At 36.7% G+C, this 23,587-nt stretch overlaps 2 protein-coding genes across 4 annotated transcripts in view; one reads left to right on the forward strand and one right to left on the reverse strand.

Moving 5' to 3' along the window:
- Positions 1 to 19,789, forward strand: part of ace (angiotensin I converting enzyme (peptidyl-dipeptidase A) 1) — a 29,029-nt gene extending 9,240 nt beyond the window's left edge. The window contains 25 exon segments of the mRNA XM_051914668.1: positions 652 to 822; positions 914 to 1,001; positions 3,054 to 3,197; positions 3,288 to 3,479; positions 4,542 to 4,639; positions 4,721 to 4,893; positions 6,136 to 6,359; positions 6,439 to 6,583; positions 8,192 to 8,290; positions 8,398 to 8,520; positions 8,630 to 8,841; positions 9,303 to 9,445; positions 9,521 to 9,679; positions 9,793 to 9,880; positions 10,680 to 10,823; positions 11,054 to 11,245; positions 13,355 to 13,452; positions 13,947 to 14,119; positions 15,084 to 15,307; positions 15,390 to 15,534; positions 17,378 to 17,476; positions 17,580 to 17,596; positions 17,599 to 17,701; positions 17,822 to 18,009; positions 19,326 to 19,789. Of these exon segments, the coding sequence (XP_051770628.1) occupies positions 652 to 822; positions 914 to 1,001; positions 3,054 to 3,197; positions 3,288 to 3,479; positions 4,542 to 4,639; positions 4,721 to 4,893; positions 6,136 to 6,359; positions 6,439 to 6,583; positions 8,192 to 8,290; positions 8,398 to 8,520; positions 8,630 to 8,841; positions 9,303 to 9,445; positions 9,521 to 9,679; positions 9,793 to 9,880; positions 10,680 to 10,823; positions 11,054 to 11,245; positions 13,355 to 13,452; positions 13,947 to 14,119; positions 15,084 to 15,307; positions 15,390 to 15,534; positions 17,378 to 17,476; positions 17,580 to 17,596; positions 17,599 to 17,701; positions 17,822 to 18,009; positions 19,326 to 19,525 (3,642 nt within the window). The 3' untranslated portion in view covers positions 19,526 to 19,789.
- A 54-nt stretch (positions 19,790 to 19,843) lies between these two features.
- itga3b (integrin, alpha 3b) overlaps positions 19,844 to 23,587 on the reverse strand; it is a 70,917-nt gene continuing 67,173 nt past the window's right edge. For all 3 annotated transcript variants that reach the window (XM_051914671.1, XM_051914669.1, XM_051914670.1), the window contains one exon: positions 19,844 to 22,740. In XM_051914671.1, the coding sequence (XP_051770631.1) occupies positions 22,570 to 22,740 (171 nt within the window). In that variant the 3' untranslated portion in view covers positions 19,844 to 22,569. The remainder of the gene's footprint in view (positions 22,741 to 23,587) is intronic.

The raw sequence follows: 23,587 nt of genomic DNA on the forward strand, positions 1-23,587 counted from the left end.
ATTAACTGTGCATCACGAATAAATTTCTGTTATGAGCCGGTTCTTTTTAGTGAAGCAAAAACATTCAGTGTGCGATTAGTGTCGTCTGATTTCCGAACAAATGAATCTTATGAGTCAGTTCTTTATAGTGAATCGAGAATTTCAATTCACGAAAAAATGACTCTTATGAGCCGGTTCTGGTTAGTGAAACAAAAACATACTGTGCGACGAGGGAAGTCAGTTTCCCAAATAAATTACTTTTAAGAGCCTCTTCATTTAATGACTAATTTAATCAATAGTACAACTTACCAGTTTGAATCAGTCTGACATCCTTCACTGAACCGAATCAATTACAAAATCAGTTACTAAATCAACATCTGCTGACTTACTTACCGAGCTGCAAGTTAGTGTTGTTTTCAGAAAAGTTTTACATTAGTAATAAAGATTTTCTAATGAATACAAACACGCGTGCGTGCGTTGGGTTTTCATGTTTTATGGGGAAATTCTAGACATAATGATTTTTATACTGAACAAAAATTAACTGTTTTCAAATGAGAAATATTCATTATATTTCTGTGAATAATAATTGATTTTTAATAAGAGTCTGTCTCATTAAAAATGATTGGACCCATTTTGCATGGAATAATCAGACTCTCTTCACTGTTCCTGCAGGTGTCTGCGTCTTTGGAGGAGCAGGCATTCACAGAGGCATGGGGTCAAAAAGCAAAGGCTACATTCTCTGAAACTATCTTGGAGACCTTCACTAATCCAGACCTGAAGAAACTCATCAATAAGATCAATGTTCTGGGACCCGCCAATCTCCCAACCACAGAAAGAGAGAGGGTGAATTGACATACACCACTAAAGATGTGGAGGAAAGAGCTGGTGATGAAGCATCAGGATTGTGTTTTGATCGCTCTCTTTGTTTTCTCAGTACAATACCATTCTGAGCCAGATGGACAGCATCTACTCAACTGCAAAGGTGTGTCCCACTCCAGAGGAATGCTGGTCTTTGGAGCCCGGTGAGAAACGCTCCCAACACTTTGTTGATGTGTGTCAGTAAGGGTCAAAGTGAAGGAGAAAATTCACACACAAAAGGAAATACAAGTGCTTGCAATGCAGCAAAAGAATGATGATTTATATAAGCTTGAGGCTTGATGCGTGAGGATCAAGTTAAAGACGGTTAAAGAGATGAAACGAAAGAAAACTAACAGATTAGATTTTAAACAGAGAACATTGTTAAAATGTTAGACAAAAGGGCAATTTTGCAGCTTAATTTATAACTAAAGTTGCTGTTCAGCCTTAACCAAAGTCCCTTTAAGACAAGTCATTTCACTCGGCGGCCATCTTTGAAATGCCTCTCTGGCATGCAAGTGCAGCTCCTATCTCTTTGAATGGGGAAGCATTAAATTCTCCAAAACTGCTTGCCAAGCTTACAATTAAATTTCATATTTGAAATCACCAATGAAACCTGACAACAACTGTCTCCTAAATTTTGTTTCTAAACATTCGAATCATGACAAAAAAACTGCATTTTTCAGGCTGGACCAAGCTAATGTGCATGCGCAGTCCTAAGCGTACGTCTCAGAACACTGACTGTTTCTATAGGAACCGGAGCTTCTAACACCAGCTGGAGTGACACGATGACTTTACCAATCAGCAAATGGCTCTTTTATTTAGAAGGCAGGACTTATTCCGACGTATTGCGCGTTGCACTTTCTCCCATTCATAGTAAAACAATTGGACCTGTCTTTTTCTATATAAAGTCTTTGGCCTAAACAGCCTGATTGAAAGTGTGATATTGCTTTTTACACAACAGTTAACAATAAACAAGATGTTAATATTAAGTAACTTATTCATTTTTGTTTTGCCAACAAAATCTCTAAGCAACACACAGTGGTGAATAATTCAATGACTCAAAGACAGCCATTTGTTTTGTTTCTGAAAGAATTTTTGATTTTTGGTCAGAGCTGTAGCCGTGTGACCCGAGTCCGAGTCCCAGCTCCAATTCCACTCTCTTATCTCCCATAAATGATTTCGTTGTGAGCTGTTCTACATACATCTCTACACTGTAAAACTCAATACGTTCAGTATAATCAAAACATTTGAGTAAACTTATTACCTCAAAACATTTAAGTATACTAAAAAAAAGCCAAGAGCCATGGAAGCAAAGGTCTTAAAGTTTTGCAGCCCATCCTCAACCTAACTACAGGCTCTACTCTTCACCACAGTGGTAACCCTACAAAACTAACATAACAGAACCGCCATCCAAACATAACACAACATTAAACACTAACTTATGTCTCTCTATGTAAATCTGCAAAAACACACAAAATAACACTTAATTTCAACCTTTTTTCCCCTTATTCAGTCTGACTCAAAGCATGCTGGGAATTCAATCATATTAAGTTCAGCTTACTACAATCAAATTTTGAGTTCACACAACTTTTTTCTATTAAGTACAGTGAACTTTCATTATTATTTGAGTAAAACAAACTCAGTTCAATTAATTTCACTGTTCGGTTTTACAGTGTACACTATTGACAATAGAGTTTTTTTTCCTCGTGAAAATTTGCCAAAATGTCACAATGTGACCGAAAGTTTCACTTATAAAGACCAAAAGTCCAAAATCCAGTTTTAACAGAGTTTCATTCATGTGACCATGCTTGAGTGTAACTGCAATGAATTTGTGCTGTTTCCCATCTCAAAATGCACGTACACCAAAAAGCCACAAACAGGCAGTACTAAATCTGATCCAGTGTGAATACACAACACTAAATTCTAATGTCTATCAACTCTTGCCTGCTGCCTCTGATCCCCACTTAATGGATCCTGCTAATAGATCCAAAGCTTAAGTCAACATGTTTTGTATCCTTTGCTCCTAAAAGCTTTTTTCAAGGCTTTTTCCTGATAAACTGCACTGATATAGCTTTTGTGAGCCACAAAAATCCGGAACGCTGTTCTAAACAAACAGGGGCCTTTTCCTCTGGGGCTCATGTGCAAGACTCAGAAACTGTTTTACTGTTCAGTTAGCATTTATTATAATGCATTTGCTTTATTTATATGTCTTTCAGAGCTCACAGAAATCATGGCTACATCAAGAAGCTATAAGAGGCTTCTGTATGCCTGGGAGGGCTGGCACAACTCCTCAGGGGTCCCACTCAAATCCCTCTACCCCGAGTTTGTGGAGCTCAGCAACAAGGCATCTGAGCTGGATGGTGAGCGAGTAATTCTTTTGGATAAATTGGGGGGCGGGGGATAAAGAAAGAAAGATCTGACACCCTGTTCTTCTGCTCTGCTCTTCTCAGGCTTTAACGATACAGGAGATTACTGGCGTTCCTGGTATGAATCTCCATCCTTCGAGCAAGACCTAGAGAATCTGTTTAAACAGCTGGAACCTCTCTACCAAAACCTGCACGCCTTTGTCCGCCGAAAGCTCTACGACTTCTATGGTCCTAAATACATCAACCTCAAGGGTCCCATCCCCGCCCACCTTCTGGGTGAGTCCGACTGATTGTGAAAAAAATACATATTTTTTTATGATTATCCATTGTGAAAAAGAAGCACACTTTAGCATACTTTTTTAAAGGACTTATTACAGAAATAATATACTTTAAAAGAATATATAAGTGTGAATTGAATGTAATGTTTTTGGACACTAAATTGCATGCTATTTGCAATTAATAAAAATGTATTCTACCTTAAATGTATACATTATATATATTAAATACAATTAGTTGAACTTTACAGGTGCTTTTTTGACCCACTGAATGTTCTTTTTGAAATATATTTAAGGTGTACTGCCGAATGTACTGACAAACATTTATGGTAAACTAAAATATACTTTAATGTCATTTCTATTAAAACATGTAAGTCTTTTATTTATTTATTTAATTACAATGATAAAGTTGCAGTTTAGCATATTTAAAAATATTAAATGAAATGTAATATCAAATAACACAAGTGCACTACAAGTGCACATATAATACAATTGAGCACACTTTTTTCACAAGGGTAAAGATGGTTTATTATTACTATAATTATGCAACTAGTTTCACAAAGCCAGTCTTTTGACATAAAGCATAAAATGGTCAAAATTTTAGCTTATTCTGGCCATAAATTGCCCACTTTGACAGAAAAAAGACATTCAGACCAATATGTGAAGCATCTTTTGGTAACAGTTTATTTTGATGATCCCTTTTAAACATTCTGTTGACTATAAGTAACTTTCTAACTTGTCAACTATCTTTCATTAGATTATTAGTAGACTATCTGCTTAATATAACTCTTTATTGTGAGGGTCCCCCAACAGACATTCTACTGACTGTAAGTAACTTTGCAACTACGTCAACTTATTCTAACCCTAACCCTACCAGTCTACTAATACTCTACTAACACACTAATAAGAGTTAGTAGACATGTAGGTGCAAAGTTATTTATGATCAACAGAATGTGTTAAAGGGACCATCAAAATAAAGTGAAACACATCTTTTTCATCATATATAACAATAAGTGTTTAAGATACTCGTGGTGATGTTCTCATTGTGTTTGGTTTCTGTTAGGCAACATGTGGTCACAAACGTGGAACAACATCTACAACATGATGGTCCCTTTTCCTGACAAACCCAATGTAGATGTGACAGACACCATGATTGCTCAAGTAAGCTAACAGAACTTTATCTCAGTGACTAGATAATATCCTGAGCCCTCCAGAGAGTGATAAAGTGATTTGTACCCATAGGGTTATAACGCCACTCACATGTTCCGGGTGGCTGAGGAGTTCTTCACCTCTCTGGGTTTGATCGAAATGCCTCCTGAGTTTTGGGACAAATCCATGCTGGAGAAACCAGCTGATGGAAGGGAAGTGGTCTGCCATGCCTCTGCATGGGACTTCTACAACCGCAAAGACTTCAGGTACATGAATCATGTCAAAGGAAAGTGGTTCATATTGCAGCAAAATGGCAGATTTTTATTAAAAAGAACAGATTGAACAGATACAACTTTTTTTTTGTAATATGAAGATCACATTAAAACAGTCTTCCAAACTTTCCATTACCCCGATTCATTATTTTTGCGACTTTTCAAATGCCTTTACAGATTTTTTTTACTCCCAGACCCACTTTCAATCTTGAAAGATGAAAATCCATCATAAAAATGTGAAATGTGAACTCTTCAGAGCAGCTGATTGGTGCTCTTAAAGTTGGCTGCTTTGGCTAATTGATCTGTTTGTTCTACCTACGTAACCTATTTATTTCCGTGGAGCCCCACAACTTCCCCAGCACCACCTGCCTAAATCTGCAAGGCAGTTCTCTCTACTTTCCTTGCAGCAGCTCGTATTCTATTCACTGTATTTATGTGCATGTTTCACCAGTAGCCTTCACTCAGCAGCAGCAACGTATAAGATCTAGTCCACCAAGACAAAGCCTATACTCTAAAAAATGCTGGCTGTTTGAATTCAAAATTGGGTCAAATATGGACAAACCCAACCTTTGGCTTAAAATTTTAATTTAAAAAATTAACCCAACGTTAGGTTTGTCCATTTTTGACCCAAATTTGATGCAAAAATGCCATGACCTTCGGGTTACAAGTCCGACTCTCTAACCATTAGGTCACAACTGCCCCAAAGCTACTTCCATGAGCCATACGCCCTATGACCTACGCCACTACAGTCAAGGTTAGGGTTAAAGGGTTAGTTCACCCAAATATGAAAATTCTGACATCATTCTGCCAGCAGCCATATCACCCTATAGCCCAGGACTGGTTATATTTTTGAAAAATTAAAAAAAGGCAAAAATGCTGTTTTCCGACAAGCTTTAAACACTCCTCCCATCTTATCTATTGTTCGGAAAGAGCTCATACCCCAAACTTTCTCTCTTAATTGTTTGAGCCAATGTTGTTATGTCAAGCTCAGGAAAGCCAGTTAAACAAACATACTGTAATTCTGTTTGGTGCTGCAAAAATATTGGCTGTTTCCCAAACACTTGTCCCAAACTCATGACATTGGTTGAGTCAACGCTGCTGTTTCTGATTGGTCAGAATGATCAAATAAACAAAATGGGATTGTAGAATTATTTTAATATAAAAATGGCAAAACATCACCATGAAATGTATTATTGTGTAATAAACAGCTAAATGTTTGTTTTTGACTCTGTTTAGAATCAAACAGTGCACCACTGTGACTATGGAGCAGCTTTTCACCGTGCATCATGAGATGGGCCATGTCGAGTATTACCTCCAGTATAAAGACAAGCCGGTCAGCTTCAGGAGAGGAGCCAATCCTGGCTTCCATGAGGCCGTAGGGGACGTGCTGTCTCTTTCTGTGTCCACACCTAAACATCTCAACACCATTGGCCTTCTGGATCAAGTGACTGATGATACTGGTAGGCGAAAGATGTTCAGAATGATACTTGCAGTATAGTAAACCTCTGATAAACTGATGAAGTATTTGAAATTCCATAGAGAGTGACATAAACTACCTGTTGAAGATGGCTTTGGAAAAGATCGCCTTCCTTCCTTTTGGATACCTTATTGATCAGTGGCGCTGGGGTGTGTTTAGTGGACGAACACCGCCTGAACGTTACAATGCAGAATGGTGGTACCTCAGGTAAAAACCAGCGTCTCATAATGGATCATTGTGGTCAGAAATCGATCATTTGTGCTGTTATCTCATGAACAGTTCATGATAATATTGAAAGGTAAACGACGGAGCCACATGAAGCCCTGGGTATACTTTTTTTTTTTTTTTTTTTTTTTTTGACACGTACGCTAGTGTACGCGCACAGTCGAACGCACAGCCTTGGAAAGTATATTGCATTTGACTCGTACGCAATGCGCATACACAGGCGTTCGACGCATGCGCAGTTTTGAGCAATCTCTCGCCACGAGGTACAACCCATGTAAACATCTTTGTATTCTTTCATGCTAGAGTTGTACAAATGAGGGTACTTATAACTTCTTAGCACAATCTCTCGTCTATGTAGGCTTCCATTGTCGCTGTAACTTGCATGCATTCTGGTCTGTTTATGCAGTTTTTCTTCAAATACCTTGTGAATCGAAGGCCTCAGGGCACGGTTGCCACCTTGTGGATAAACTAATTACTGCAACAACAAAAAAAAAAAAAAAAAAAAAAAATGAAAAACGAAATTGCGACCACAGTACACGCGTACTCTTCTGATGACGAAATTCGCGTCTCGCGCACTGTACGCAGACCCGCGCGTACGCGCAAAAATTGAAGTAGGCCTATAATTTAGGCTTAAAGAAGAAAAGAAATATGAGATGGGAGGAAAAATGATATGTCAATGCTTTTGCATTCTCTTGCGCTCGAATCTTTGTGTTCCCCTAAGAAACTTTTTGGCGAGCGAAGGCAAAGTTTCTGGGGGAACACAATAGTTTCTCAGGGAAAAGCAAAAGTTTTGTGAGTAAATGCAAAAGTTTAGATTTTTTCCCTTCTCATCTCATATTTTTTCCACTTACTGTGCTAACATTTTTAAAATGATGTCTGTAGATTCTTCTTTTTCTTTTTGAGACATCAAAACTATAATGTCAACAACTTTGATTGTAATGATCAATTTACGAGTAGAAATAAATTGTGCAAAATTGTTTAAATAATTAAATTATCAAAAACATATTTTTGCTTACTTCTCTACATACAATACAATTCAAAAGTTTGGGGTCAGGTAGATTTAAAAAAAAAGAAAAAGAAATTGCTACTTTTATTCAGCAAAAACACATTAAAAGTGACAGTAAAGACATTTATAATGTTACAAAAGATTTCTAATCCAACTAAATACTGTTTTTTTTTTTAACTTTCTATTCATTAAAGAATCCTGAAAAAATGTATCATCGTTCCTACAAAAATATTAAACTGTTTTCAACATAATAAGAAATGTTTCTTGAGCAGCAAATCAGTGTATTAGAATGATTTCTGAAGGATCGTGTGACACTGAAGACTGGAGTAATGATGCTGAAAAATCAGATTTGCATTACAGGAATTAATTACATTTTAAAATATTTATATAGTTATTTTAAATTGTAATATATTTTATACAATATTTCAATATTTCAATACAATATTTCACAATATTGCTGTTTTTCTGTATTTTTTATCAAAAAATGTGATGAGACTTTTTTTTTCAAAATCATTAAATAATCTTACCAACCCCAAATCAACAGTACTTTCTTGAATTGATTGATATTTTATTTCTTTTTTTAGGACAAAATACCAAGGCATCTGTCCACCAACCAGACGTACAGAGGAACATTTTGATGCTGGAGCAAAATATCACATTCCTGGAAACACACCGTACATCAGGTTGGGTTCTTATCATGAGCTTCCCTTGATAAATAAGCAATCAATAACCGTTTTGTATGACTTGCACAGAGAAATATTGGCTAACTATTTTTTTTTTTCTCATTTAGATACTTTGTGAGCTTCATTCTTCAGTTCCAGTTCCATGAGAAACTATGTAAAGAGGCTGGACATACTGGACCTCTGCACAAATGTGATATTTACAGATCAAAAGAGGCTGGAGCTGTTTTACAGTAAGTATTGATTATACAGATCGACCGTTTTGGATGAAACCGCTGTATCATCACCATGAACGGAAAGTCTGTAGATATCGACTGAGTGTTATTTGATTGCTTTTTGAAGGAAAGTCTTAATGGCTGGCTCTTCAAGGCCTTGGACAGAGGTGCTTCAAGAGGCTCTGGGCACTAACAAAATGGACGCCAGTTCCCTGATGAACTATTTTGAGCCAGTTACTACCTGGCTACGGGAACAGAATGAGAAAACAGGAGAGACGCTGGGCTGGCCTGATTTTAATTGGGTGCCACCGGTTCCAGAAGGCTACCCTGAAGACATTGGTAAGACCATGTGCAGACTATCTTTATTAAAGTCGGCATGAAACGGAAGTTGCGATAGGCTTTTCTTCCCTATTGTGATGTATATCCAAATGAAATGGCTTCTCAAACAAGAAAAAATTTAGAATGGGATTTTGTCCCATTGGGAATTGATTAGATGGTTCTGCAAGAGGGAAATCATTTATTATAAATACTGCAATATTGCAACAGTATTGCTATTGACGACAGTCATTATCATTAAATCATGCCTCCTGACAAGTAGAAAGTGGAAGCTTTGTGTCTCTTAGCTGCAGAGTTGCCAATTCCATGGTTTCCCCACGGAATTAGGCTACTTTTTAAACCACTGCTGCGACTTTTAAGTTTAAACTTCAAAATTTTATTGTTCTGCTACCTTATATAATTAGGCCAACAAAGCCTCCTCAGAAAATGAGCAAAACTCAAATCCTCATGTTTTTTCTTGAAAGCCTCAGGTAAAATAACCGATGAGATGCAGGCCAAACAGTTCTTGAATGAATACAACCGCACAGCCGAGGAGGTCTGGAACGCTTATACTGAGGCCTCCTGGACCTACAACACTGACATCACTGAAGCCCACAAGGAGATCATGGTGAGGCCCAGACTGCTCTGTTTACTACAACAACATTCATTCTCAAGAGTCTCATGCTGCAATTTTTGGCTTTAGCTGCAAAAAAACTTGGAGATGGCCAATCACACAAAGATCTATGGTCTAGAGGCCCATAAGTTCGACACCAGCGACTTCCAGGACGAGTTGGTGACGAGAATCCTGACGAAACTGAGTGACCTTGAGAGAGCTGTACTTCCAGAAGAAGATCTCAAGGAGGTAAGGATGGATGGATTTTTTATTGGATTTTACAAATAAAAGTATTTAAAAGACTGAACTTGTGCTTTTTGAAAGAGTAAAATATGACCTCTTCATATTTTTCATGTTCATAGTACAATAATTTGCTAGCGTCCATGGAGACCCTATACAGTGTAGCAACAGTCTGCAAGGATAAATCAAATTGTCTGTCTTTGGATCCAGGTGAGTTAACTTTTACTAGATTTACTGTACTGTTTAGAAGATTGGTTTTTTTTTAGACAATATTTTTATTTAGCAAGGACACATTAAACTGATCAAAAATGACAGTAAAGACATTTATAATGTTACAAAAGATTTAAATTTCAAATAAAAGCTGTTTTTTTTAGAACATTCTATTCATCAAAGAATCCTGAAAAAGTGTATAATGGTTACCACAAAAATATTAAGCAACACATTGATAATAATAAAAAATGTTTGTTGAGCAGAAAATCAGCATATTAGAATGATTTCTGAAGGATCATGTGACACTGAAGACTGGCGTAATGATGCTGAAAATTCAGCTTTGCATCACAGGAATACATTGTTTTTAAAAATACGTTTAAATAGACAACAGGTATTTTAAATTGTAATAATATTTCATAATATTTCTGTTTTTACTGTATTTTTGATCAATTAAATGCAGCCTTGCTGAGCAGAAGAGACTTCTGAAAAATCATTGAAAAATCTTAGTTTACAACTGATCATGAATTATAGTATGCTATATAAAATAATATGTGAAAGTCAGCACATAACGACAAGCTACTTTTATACAAGATTTTATTTGATGTTTTAAAAGTTATGCACATGCTGTGCAAAAACCCACTGTGTTTTTGTTAGTTACACTAACTGCAAACTGTTCGTAGTGGAACAGTGAACAATGAAAGTGCTTATAGAGTCTGTTTTTCATATCACAGCATGCCAAATTGATTACTCCAACCCCCCTTATGCTCTGTTTTTGATGTGTTTGTGTTTTGTTTTCCAGATCTGAATAAGATCATGGCTGAGTCCAGGGATTATGATGAGCTGCTGTTCGCCTGGCAGGGTTGGCGTAATGCCTCGGGTAGAGAGCTCCGCAACAGCTACAAGAGATACGTGGAGCTTGCCAACTTAGCTGCAAAGAGCAATGGTAAATGCCTGAAAATAAAGCACTTCTTGTATGAAGATCTCTTGCAACACAGGACAGCTGGAGAAAGATATTTAATTTTTCAGGAGGACAGTGAATTTAGTTTTCAGGCTACATTTTGAAAGTTTACGAACTATAGCCAAGTGGCAACAAACACTGACTGACTCACAATAAGAATAGTTCAAGAGATCGTTGAATGACGCTCTAAATGTTGATTGTTTGTCCAATATCAGGTCACTCGGATAACGGGGCATTCTGGCGTTCCCTGTATGAGACCCCCACCTTTGAACAGGATCTGGAGGCCTTGTGGAAAGATCTAGAACCGCTCTACCTCAACGTTCATGCTTATGTGCGCAGGGCCCTGTACAAGAAATATGGACCAGAACGCATCAACCTTAAAGGACCAATTCCAGCTCATCTGCTTGGTGAGAGATGAAATATTCTCAGTAACATGATTTGTATTTTTCCAGTTTTATTTTGTAGAAACCATGGAAACACCAAAGACGGTTTCATATATTATATGTTTTATTAGACAAGGGAACAACTGTTTGGATATATTTATAAGCAGAAAACTAATCATTGTTATATAGCTCTACACGTTTAGTCTTATTGTTTGAATCTCGTTTTCTTGATTACATATTGATTATTATTCATTTCAACAAGTGTCTCATAGCAGCCGCCGAGCGAACAACACACAGATTAACGTTATAACATCATTTTCAACACAATCAAATGTATCTAATATGATAAACAGTGCTGCGTTACCCCACATACGCTTGACCAGACTGTGGCATAATAAAAGTTCTGCTGCTCTCGAGCCGTGTGTCGCGTTCGTCTCTCAAAAGCAATCGCTCCGGCGGCCTCGTTCCGCTCCCACAGCACTCGGCCCTGCTCTGCTTCATACTAAAGTAATGTTAATAATTTCAACCATGAACATGATTTCTGCCCGAGTCCTGTCAGATTATTTTCCACCGGCTGCCTCCCATGATTCTGCGCTACTATGCCTTTGTTTTGAATAAGTGACCTCTAGTGGCGAAAAATTACATATTGTGCCTTTAATTACTACCATAAAACGATGCATTGTTGAAGAAATCGGTAACAATTTTTTTTTAAAATTTTTTTTTTACAGTGTCTTTGTTACACATTAGTAGTAACTAGTTACTACTACTATAGTATAGTACTATACTATAGTAATTAATATAAATTGTGCTTAATTACATGAAACTAACCTAAATCATCCTAACCCTAAGGGTGGTGGAGTAATAACTTCTTTTTACTTAATTCGTTTGAAACTGAATTAATGCCAGATTTTTTGGCTATGGCATCTGAGGACTAATTCTCATTTTTCTCAGTTATTTTGCTTTATTTCCAGATTCAATTATTGGCTCCTTCTAATGTACTAGAGTACGTACGCACATGCACACTCTTCAAAAATGGCGCTTTAAAGCTTTTGACAAACTAAAATATGTAAATTAAAGTTGTATATATTCAAAATGAAAGATATAGATTGTACTGAATGTCAACTTGCTTATTTTGCTCAAGATTATGATTTAAAAAAAAGTTAGCATGAAAAAAGTAAGCATGAAGGTCCACCTCTAAACATAACCATCACTGGGGCATAGCAGATCGTACAAAAACATACAAATGCGACTGAACAAATTCATTCGAATTAGCCACCAATTTCAGCAAAACATAGTCACAAACTGCCACGAGACTGTGTTGGACAAAACATAAACTTGAACATAATTGATTTTGACTGATAATGCCTATTTATCCTAATTGATATACAGTAACTAACTGTTAATGTGTCAAACTACTTATATTTTTTGGCTCCATTTAGAATACTAAAGCATTCTTGGTGTATTGTTGTTTCACCATCATCCATATAAAAACAGAATAGAATATCTTGCTTGACAGTTGCAGTCAGCATTGACTTTCATTATCTGAAAAACAGCAGCTTTCTGGTAACTTTAAAACCAAATCTGAATTGTACATACTTGTTACCTTTACTACTTTAATTCAAACTCAGCAATTCAAAAGACATTTTTTAATCAATTCTAGTCCTGCAACCTTACATAATTCTTTAAACCCAAAGCTTTCTTTCACAGAAGTGGCTAAACACAGAAAACTAGATACGGATTCAGTAACTTGCTGAAATCAACACTGTTTCTGCTAAAAAGTACTTTCCAGATCTCCTTCTTTTTTCTTGATGGTTTACATTGATATTCTGTAGTTGTTTGCGGCAACTCCAAAAGAATCGACAGGATTTAATGTGCATTCAAAATCATCAAGCGTGACTGTGTGAGTTTGTGTGTCTGTGTGTGTACATATTAGCGCCTGCATTTGGGTATGCACGTGTGGGAAATTGTGTGTACTTGTGTTTGTGTGTGTATGCAATGGTTCCACATGACTGGAGATTAAATGACTTGGAATTCCAAGCCCATTGGTTTCCTCCAGTGCCAGTGGTCAGGGATACATCGCTCACATCCTGTTGTTCATTTGGCTAATGTTTTTCTCTGCTCGGTTTTTGTCAGGAAACATGTGGGCCCAAACATGGTCTGGTATCATGGACCTTGTCATTCCATACCCTGGTGCCACACAAGTGGATGCCACCCCAGCCATGATTGCCCAAGTAAGATCAAAACTGAAAACACATTCTTTAATCTATTCCCAGATCACACAGTCTGAACTCTTGGAAAAAGTTCCATGTGTGTCATTCTCTGAAAGCAGCGGCTTATTACATGTACTGTAAGAAGTTAGATGCTGTTTACACTGAGTGCAAATAGTGGTAGATACTGTTTGCACCAAGTGTAAATAGTAACAAATAGCATCTTGTTTACATGGAGTGCAAATAGGTAAGACAGATATATTTTATGCCTCTTTGTGCATACAAAATGTCATTGGATTATTGAAATTCAGACAGTGAAAATAAATATTTGGGAATTTAAACTAATATTTCCTAAAGCAAAAGACAACCTTCTTGAAACTTTTTTTGGTTAAGAATCTTTTGGTAAAGACTTTATACAGTACTGTGCAATGACAAATGAAGGACACAAATTGCACTCATTGATTTCTATCTATATAAACTATGGTTTCTATCTAGTAAACTGCTCTTTGGTTCTTCAGGGTTGGACCCCCAAGCGGATGTTTGAGGAATCGGACCGTTTCTTTACTTCTCTGGGTCTTCTGCCCATGCCTCCTGAGTTTTGGAACAAGTCCATGTTGGAAAAGCCAACTGATGGCCGTGAAGTGGTCTGCCATGCCTCTGCTTGGGACTTCTACAACCGCAAAGATTTCAGGTATGTGCTTCATATCACAGCAAGACGGTCATACTCCGGCATGGTGGCAGGAGAGGTGTGATATATTCAATAACAAATGCTGTGATACCACATGTAAAAACCAATAAGATTTTTTGAGGTGAAGTTTGGTCCAAAAACATCCAAAAATTCACTCCAAATTGCAAAACATCCAAATTGCAGCAGGCGCAATGATATTACGCAGCGCCTGAAAATAGTCCCACTAAGTTTGTGTAGTTGGAGAGTTAGCTGGGGACTATTTTCAGGCGCTGCGTAATATCATTGCGCCTGCTGCACCCATGGTACGGCAGCAAAGTTCCTTGATTATTACGCCGGAATGAGAGTATAGTTCCTAGCCATATTGGCCTAGAAAATCGCAACTTTTCATTTTCCGTCGGTCTTAGTACATGATGTAACTACAGAAGAGTCAAGTTTTAAATAGGAAAAATAACGAAACTCTTTGGTCATTTTTGAGCGAGATGCTAACGGTCCAATCAGATTCAATGATCTATGCTAAGCTATGCTAAAAGTGGTACCGCCAGACCCGGAGACGGCTGAATGGATTCGAAAACGGTAAAACTCAACTGTTTGACTCTAGGGGAGTTGGAAAATGAGCCTATTTTCAAAAATAGTGGAGTGTTCCTTTAAGTCTCTCATGCACTTCAGATGTGGAGCGTTATTTGTATGATCTATAAAGTTTCTATGTACAGTAGAGTGTTTGATTTTGTCTTGATCATTGCCAATAGGCAGTAAACAACAATGAATCTTGATAGTTTTTAGACAGAGCCTGTATTTCATGAAGTGTCCTAAGATGTCTGCTGGGCCAAACAAACCAGAATTTCACCTACTCCTCTTGTTCATTTGATAAGGGATGTTAGAGCTGAAATGACATCTGAAATAACAACTTTCTAGCCTTTCCTTCTGTTATCTTGTGAACCTCACTGTGAACCTTTTCCCCCATCTCTAGGATCAAACAGTGCACAGTGGTCACCATGGATGACCTCATCACTGTGCACCATGAGATGGGCCATGTTCAGTACTTCCTGCAGTACAAGGATCAACCCATCTCTTTCCGTGACGGTGCCAACCCTGGATTCCACGAGGCCATCGGTGACGTATTGGCCCTGTCAGTCTCCACACCTAAACATCTTCAGAGCATTGGCCTGCTGGACAAGGTGGAGGAAAATAAAGGTACATCCGCAATGAATCTTGCAACAAAACACACACGTTAAATGCCAATCCAAACTCTAAGTGGTTTTTTACTGGTATGTAGAGAGCACCATCAACTTCCTGATGAGCATTGCCTTGGATAAGATTGCCTTCCTCCCTTTCGGCTACCTGATGGACCAGTGGAGGTGGAAAGTATTTGATGGAAGGACCTCAAGCTCAGAGTACAACAAAGAGTGGTGGAACCTGAGGTGACCATTCTTCTACTAATCCACGCTGTTAAAGGGGTAGTAGAGCCCTATGGTTTCAGTGTTGCGAAATGCAGTCATAAAAATGGAATTAACTGTACAATACGGAATCTCACGGAATTTTGCAAATTTAGATGAATAAATCAAATGTATGGCTGTAATCAAAATATAGACTAGTGTCTGTGAATATTAAACTGCAAAAAGACTATTTAAATAGGAAGTCTGCATGTTCTGCGTATCTCTGTGTGAATGAGCAACGCAGTTTGGTCTACTACACGTACTCAAGCATGCATGATGCTCATGGTGTTTCAGCATCTGTCGTCTCACTATATGAGGACAAGAACAAATTAACTTTTTGATTAGATCAGAAAAGTAACCATTATGTTTAAAAGACAGAAATTACAATATTTTATGGCCCATGAGGAATAACTGGAAGCTTATAAACACAAGGATGATAATTAACGTAACAGGGGCGAAACTAATTAGAAACCATGGTAACAAACAAAAACAGTGACAAAGTAACTAAACAGAACAAGATAATGAAACTAAGTTTTTCCATTCCAATGCGCTACTTTTCCATTGTTTTTCTATGTAAACACGCGCTAGACTGACGTGCATGACCGTTACGCTCGCGTCTCGCGTCTTTTGAAGCGCCTTACACACGAGTGCCGCATTTTTAAAGAAATTTTTTTAAAAGAATTTTTTTTTTTAAAGAATTTTAATTTTTACACTCAGCGCTGCTCATCAATGTCAGTTCCAAAGTAGTTCCAGTCGTTTTTTTGACGCAAAGATGCATTCTGTGTGAACCCTAAAGGTGCGTTTACACGATAACGATGTACTAAAAATGGAAATGTTTTTCCTTTGCATTTTTCGCGTACAGATGACAATGTTGTCAAAACGATCCCCGTTCACACAGATCAGAATCGAAAACGATTAAAAACGCTGTATTATTCATGCCAAGCCAGTAGTTGGCGATGTCACTTTGTAAAGAAAAACTACTGCGTCTATAGACTGAACACATAATATGCATGTACATAACGTCACCGTTTCACAAATCGCATTTTTGTAGTTTACAAGGAGACGATAATGGTATAGCATTTTTAAAAAACTTGCACTTTGAAACCCAAAAGTTTGCATTTTCAGGCCCCCAAAACGCCACTGTCGTGTAAATGAACGCCCAAAATACATACAAAGTTTTATGTTTTTAGTTGTGTAAACGGCCCCTAAACAAGACATGATCATGACAGCATCTTTCGGAGGGCGCAGCCTTTGAAATTATACATATTGTCAGATACACACAGAAACTCAAAGGTGTTCACTACAACCTGCCAAAATAAAAGTTCAGTTTAACCAAATTTGTATTAAATCACTATTAAAAAAAATTGTTTATTGTTTATTGATTTTAATAAATTACTCCATTCAAAAAAATTTCAATTTCAATTGATTAGACATACTTGTTGATACGATCTGACATCTTAGCCAGCGATATGATATATGCCTATAACTCAAAACATGCTGCAATACGATTACAATTTCATTAGATTCACGGACATGCGATCGGTATATCCATGTTACGATATTATTTGCTTATTTTACACAACCAGTTACATTTTTATTAACTCACAAATGCAACCAAAATATAACAGGAACATTTTATTTAACTGTGTGAAAATTGCAAATCCTGTCTCAATTGGGACATCCACAACAAAAAAATACACTTTAGTTTTTTTAAACATCGTTATACCCCTAGTTGTTATTGTTCTTTGCTAGCAGTTATATTAACATGTAAATTGTGCAATGTGTAAAGTTTATACCAGAGCTGAATTTGTGTATTTTATTGTAACAGAATGAAGTACCAGGGACTGTGTCCACCTGTACCACGCACTGAGGAGGACTTCGACCCTGGTGCAAAGTTCCACATCCCAGCTAATGTGCCCTATGTCAGGTAGATAATAAAATAAATCACCAATGTGAAAAAATCTGGCATCTATCATGTTACACAACACGTAAGCCTTTGGATTGACTGTTTATTGGTTTGGCTCCAATAGGTACTTTGTGAGTTTTGTAATCAGTTCCAGTTCCACAAGGCCCTGTGTGAAGCCGCCGGTCAGCCAGCACCGCTCCACAACTGTGATATCTACCAGTCCAAAGAAGCAGGGAAACTCCTGGGGTCAGTAAATCACTGAGTGATTTTCCAGTTTTTACAAGCACTGAAAGTAATGAAGTAATGAAATTTGATAGATTTTCAACATGTTTGCCTGTGAATTAAAGCTCTCTACTCTTTTCTCAGGGATGTGATGAAGATGGGCTTCAGTAAACCATGGCCTGAAGCCATGACTCTGATTACTGGCCAGCCCAAAATGTCTGTCCAGCCTCTGATGGAGTATTTCCAACCGCTCACCGAGTGGCTGCAGGCGGAGAACGAAAAGAACGGTGATGTCCTGGGATGGCCGGAGTATGACTGGACACCGTACAAAAGTAAGCATGAATCGACATCCAAATGTTGGTTTACCACTGAAAAATAAACATGCTTTTGCTGGGAAACTGGAACGAAGTTCAGTCAAATGAATTGGAACAGAATAAAATTGTACTTATTTCTTGATCATCAGATGTTAGTTAGCCAATCCCAGCAACAACTTTCCAAGCTCCAACACAATTTTAAAGCAGTGGATTAGGTGATTGTTCTAATAGAGAAACTTTCTTTTCTGATTGTAATTATAAAAAGGTATTAAAAACTCAAATTTTCAGTAGTTATAATATTTTTGATTGTGTTTTTATTGTGCTTTTTCACTCCATTTAAATATTGTAAATATTTCTGAGTGCTAAAAAGTGAAATTTTGCCAAAATTTCTCTATTTTGGACTAGTCCCCTACCCAGATCTTTTAACTTCCTTTCTATAATACATTTATAGAATACATAAAAATCTGTCTTTCATAAGCTTTTTATAAGGATCCAATTTTCAATTAACTTTGTACTGTACAAGTACAATTTGTATTATATATAATATTATTTTGGTAACACTTTAGTATAGGGAACACACATAAACTATTAACTACGACTTTTCCCTCAATAAACTCCTAATTTACTGCTTATTAATAGTTAGTAAGGTAGTTGTTAAGTTTAGGTATTGGGTAGGATTAAGAATGTAGGATAAGGTCATGCAGAATAAGGCATTAATATGTGTTTAATAAGTAATAATAAATAGCCAATATTCTATTAATATGCATGCTAATAAGCAACTAGTTAAAAGACCCTAAAATAAAGTGTTACCATTTTTTTTTATATTTTTTATATTAAATAGTTAATGTAGTTTTTTTTAGATTCTTTTCCTTTAGGCACTGCCTGCAATGCGCTGGATCCTTGACTGGAAACCGAAAATAACTCACTCCCACTAAATGTTTACTATTTGAATTCTTGCAAACCAGAACAATAAAAGTCGACATCATTATAACTAAAAGTTTGCTAAGAAGTATTTCCTACTAAAGCAAGGCGGTATTTGATTCTGGTCAAGCCTATCCATTGCAGACACTTTTGTCTGTTTTCTCTAGTCAGGTAGCACCGATTTCAAAATCTTTGATTTTAAAATCATTTAAGGTTTATTGTAGTATTTGCGAATTTTAATCCAGAAACAATCAATTTCCTTTTATCTTTCTTAATTAGGTGTTACTCGACTACTAGCTATTTTCATGTGTTTGCAAGTCCCAAGGTTTATCCAACTTTTCTCCAAAATGTAAACAATGTCACTACCATGTCACTAACAAAATGCTCCCACACTTCTTACCTGTTTGTTTCAGTCACTTCCGTGTTGGAAGAGAAGCCGAAAGCAGTCAACTTCCTGGGATTGAGTGTGGATGAGACAGGCGCTGCAGCGGGTCAATGGATACTGCTGGTTCTGAGCATCGTCTTCCTGCTCGGCATCGTCTTCTTAGTCTACAGATACAGGAAGACTAAACGCTTACAGGACAAATCAATGTCTCAGATGGAGCTTAAGTAAAATTCTTCAAAAAGAAAATAATTCTATTCTTACCATGCAGTCATTACTTTTTGACAAGATTCACCTCTTTTTGAATGTAATGTATATTTATTATTTTTGGTCAAATTTGTTTGACTATGCAATGAAAAGTGACTTGTAATTTATTTGTAAAAAAAATGTCAATGTTTGACTGCTGTTTTCAATTATTTGTATAGTCTTAACTGTGTGCATTTTTTGATTGATTCTACTGGTAAACCTTTATAGAATATAAAGATTATACAGACATTCTGGCTTTGTTTATTGTCTGAGCGCAGGAACATTTTCATTAAAACAGCAACCTTCAGTTTTAAAAAATATTTTAATATCAGTACAGTATAAAAAAGCCTTTTTTTCTGTGAACATACAGTATATTTTCTCATCCCTCAACCCAGGTCTGAGGTATACAAGCAGTCTGTGTCATTTTATTTGCTCAGACTGTAATGAAGTCCAGTGGTTTACCCAATTTGCTCTAGTATCCAACTCTATACCTATAATAACAACTAAACAAGCCAACCAATATAGGCTTCTCTCTGACACTCTAACCCACTCTTTTTAGACTTTTTTTTTCACTCTAACCCACCATTTGATTATAGCAAATTCCACTAAAATACGAAACTTGCTCCATATCACCATAAAAGCAATCTTATACCATCTGATACAATATATACTCATATTTGAAATTGGACTTATCTGAGCTGTTTTTGAAATGAAACCTCCAATCCATGTGGCTTGGGTGTACATTGTTTTATAGAAATTATAACATTTGTTCAAGCATAAAATCTACATTCTTCACTTGTAAAATGAATCGCACCAACATGACAGTAGTTCTCTTGAAGTTGTTCCTCTGCAAAAAAGGGTCAACACAATACAAATTGACACAGCAGAGACAAAGATAATCTTAAACAAAAAGACATTAAACTAAATGAATAAACAAAAGCTGACAACAATTTTACTCATATTACACCACAAAATCAACAGAAAAATAAACATTGGCTCAACCAATAAGTGGACTTTGGGGCAGGACTGTATATTTTATTGACTAATTACATGTCAGCTTTGATTTTTGCTCATATGATGCGAATATGTTTTTCGCATTGCAGTAATGAGAATTTAATTGTGCTTACTGTAATTGTCATTAAAACTGAATCACAATGCAAAAACAAAATATCCTAAATTATATATATATATATATATATATATATATAAATATTTCAGTCATGAAACTCAAGCGCTGATTGGTTCCTCTAATGCTGTGGCATTAGCCAACCAGTTGTACATCTTCATCCACATAACCATATATTTCATACCCTAGCCTGCGATCGCCCTGCTGCGCGATTATGAAAACTTCTGTTTACCCCTCTTCCTCCCCAGCACCACTTGTAGAAATCTGCTTCAATATATTCTTACAGCAGCATGTCCTTTATGTATATTATTTTAACTAAGCCGAACATATTCTTGTATTTGTAGTCGCAGATCTCGTCTGCCAAAATCAAGCATATTTACATTCCATGTCCCATGCAAATAAATGCAAATAATTCACTCTGAGAGTTATCATGACTGAAATATATTGTTTTTTCTTTTCTTTTTTCATTTGAGATTCACCCAACTAATGATGATAGGAACATGATAATTTGGGCAAACATTTTACACACTTAGGCCCCGTTTACACTAGTGCGTTTTCGTTTTAAAACGTATAACTTTTGCTATGGTTAATCCTGTCGTTTACACTACTCCAGCGTTTTCGACCCTCAAAAATGGAGACTTTTTGAAAACCCATTTTAGTTTGAGAACACCGGGGTTGTGTTTCAGTGTAAACTGAAAACTGAGACTTTTGAAAATGATAGCGTGGCTGCCCACGTTCGCTCTGCGTATCCTTGACAACCATGTAAACAATAACATGGAGACTGAACTGCAATCTTTGCTGGCTTTGTTGTCATTTTTAGCAGCCATTGTGCAGTCAATCATTTTTTAATACTGCAGCTACCTACTTGCGCAAGAGGCAACTGTTTACACTTGTATGCACATGCCCAGTGTGCATGAACAGTCATGCGACATGCGTTTTCGGTCATGTATTGTAGACAGAGACTGTTTCTGAAACACTGTGGAAACGACAGTGTAGACGAGCATTGTTTTTACTAGTGCAAACGGGGTCTTAGACATTGTAGTCTTCACTCTTAAAAATAAAGGTTCCAAAAGGAGGTTTACATAGCGATGCCATAGAAGAACCATTTTTGGTTCCCCAAAGAACTTTTCAGTCAAAAGTTCTTAAATGAACCATTTTTTTCTTCACGTGAAGAACCTTTTAATAATCTGAAGAACCTTTTTCCACTCTAAAGAACCTTTTGTGCATTGGAGAGGTTCAGTGGATGTTAAAGGTTCTTCATGGAACCACTGATGCCAATAAAGAACCTATATTTTTAAGAGTCTTCCTCCATGGGAGTAAGTAGCTGGGGAAAAATGGAGCAGTTCTTAAACTTACACAGTGTTGCAAAATGAGCATCTAAACAAAATGCAGCAGAACTGGAAATAGTCTATTTCCACAGTGTTGTTTGATGAGAACTGATCTCAGATCAGTTATAGCATGATGGAAAATGTCAATGAGTAAAAATGACCCACTGCTTTGGCAGGTAAACTATAGCAGACACCTTCTGACCTCAACATAAGGGGGAAAGTTAGTATATCACCTTGATTACATTAAAAACCTATTATAATGCAATAAAGCACATGCTTGAAACCAAAACATATTTACATGTTCATGAAGATAATCAAAATAATCAAATAAATCAATTAATTATTACTAGGTGTCCCAGACAATCTGGCTTTGCTGAAAGTGGTTTAATGGTCTACAAAACATGATATTGCACACAGACCAACAGACATTTCAAAACATGTTCTCAATAGCTCACTGCGTATGAATGATGGCTTCAAACGCCAGTGTCCAGTGTTCGTTGAGTTATCCGGGGTTAATAAAAGACATCCTCCAATCATCACGCTCCCCTGGCTCTGGACAGAGAGAGGTGAAGAGGTCAGTAGTAATATTCATGCATTTCTGTCCAGTTGGTGACCCAGAGTTTCTTGCTCAGTTCTTGCTCGGGCTGAAAGGCCAAGTTACACTTATAGCGTTCTTCTTTGCATACTTTCACACCGTGGTACTTTGGCATTATCCTGTAGTAAACAGCCCTCTTGAAGAAACCACACTGCTCAAGACAGACAGAGAATGAAAGAAACATTTCAGGTAAGAGTGACGGATATGCTTCTTAATAAAACTTTAATAGGAATAATTTACCCCCAAATTTAAATTTGATCATTTACTCACCCTCATTCCAACCCTGCATTATTTTCTTGAGGTGTTTTCCATATGAAAGTAGACTGATTTATGCAGCAAAGCTCTGAAAAAGCTTCACAAAAGCAATAGTTCACATGACCTGTGTACTATATTTCAGATCTTCTGAAGTCATTTGATAAATTTGTGAGAAACAGACCAAAATTTAAACTGTTAATCACTGAAAAACCTATTTTCACAGCTTCGTTTCTCATTTGCATTGTCATTGCAAATTTTGCTGTGCTATATTTGTTCATGTGACACAAGAAAAGTTGTCTGGCATCAAATTTTAATTAAATGTAAGCACAAATTATATTTGTCATATTTATTATACTTTTATGAAGCTTTTTGCCATTTTTGGAGCTTTTGCAGTAAAAATCTGAATCCACTTTCCTTGATAAAAAAAAAAAAATAGCTACTTGGAAATTGTGCATCTCATTTTGTGTTTCACAGAAGAAAATAAATAATATGTGGTCCGAATGACGAGGGTGAGTAAATGATGACAAAATATTAGTTTTGGGATGAATTATTTCTTTAAGTGAACAAGTAACACATATTAAAGATCATAGAAAAAACAAAATATTTATGATTCAATAGAACGCAACAGTCGGGTTCCAGAAGTAAAAACTCCTTTAATTTTCTTCATAGAGAAACTGATTTTTAAGGATAACTTATAAACCTTTAAAGACAGACATACTGTGAGCTGCGAGGTTGTTAATTAT

The sequence above is a fragment of the Ctenopharyngodon idella genome, chromosome 12 (genome assembly GCF_019924925.1).
Source record: "Ctenopharyngodon idella isolate HZGC_01 chromosome 12, HZGC01, whole genome shotgun sequence".
Taxonomy (NCBI): Eukaryota; Metazoa; Chordata; class Actinopteri; order Cypriniformes; family Xenocyprididae; genus Ctenopharyngodon; species Ctenopharyngodon idella.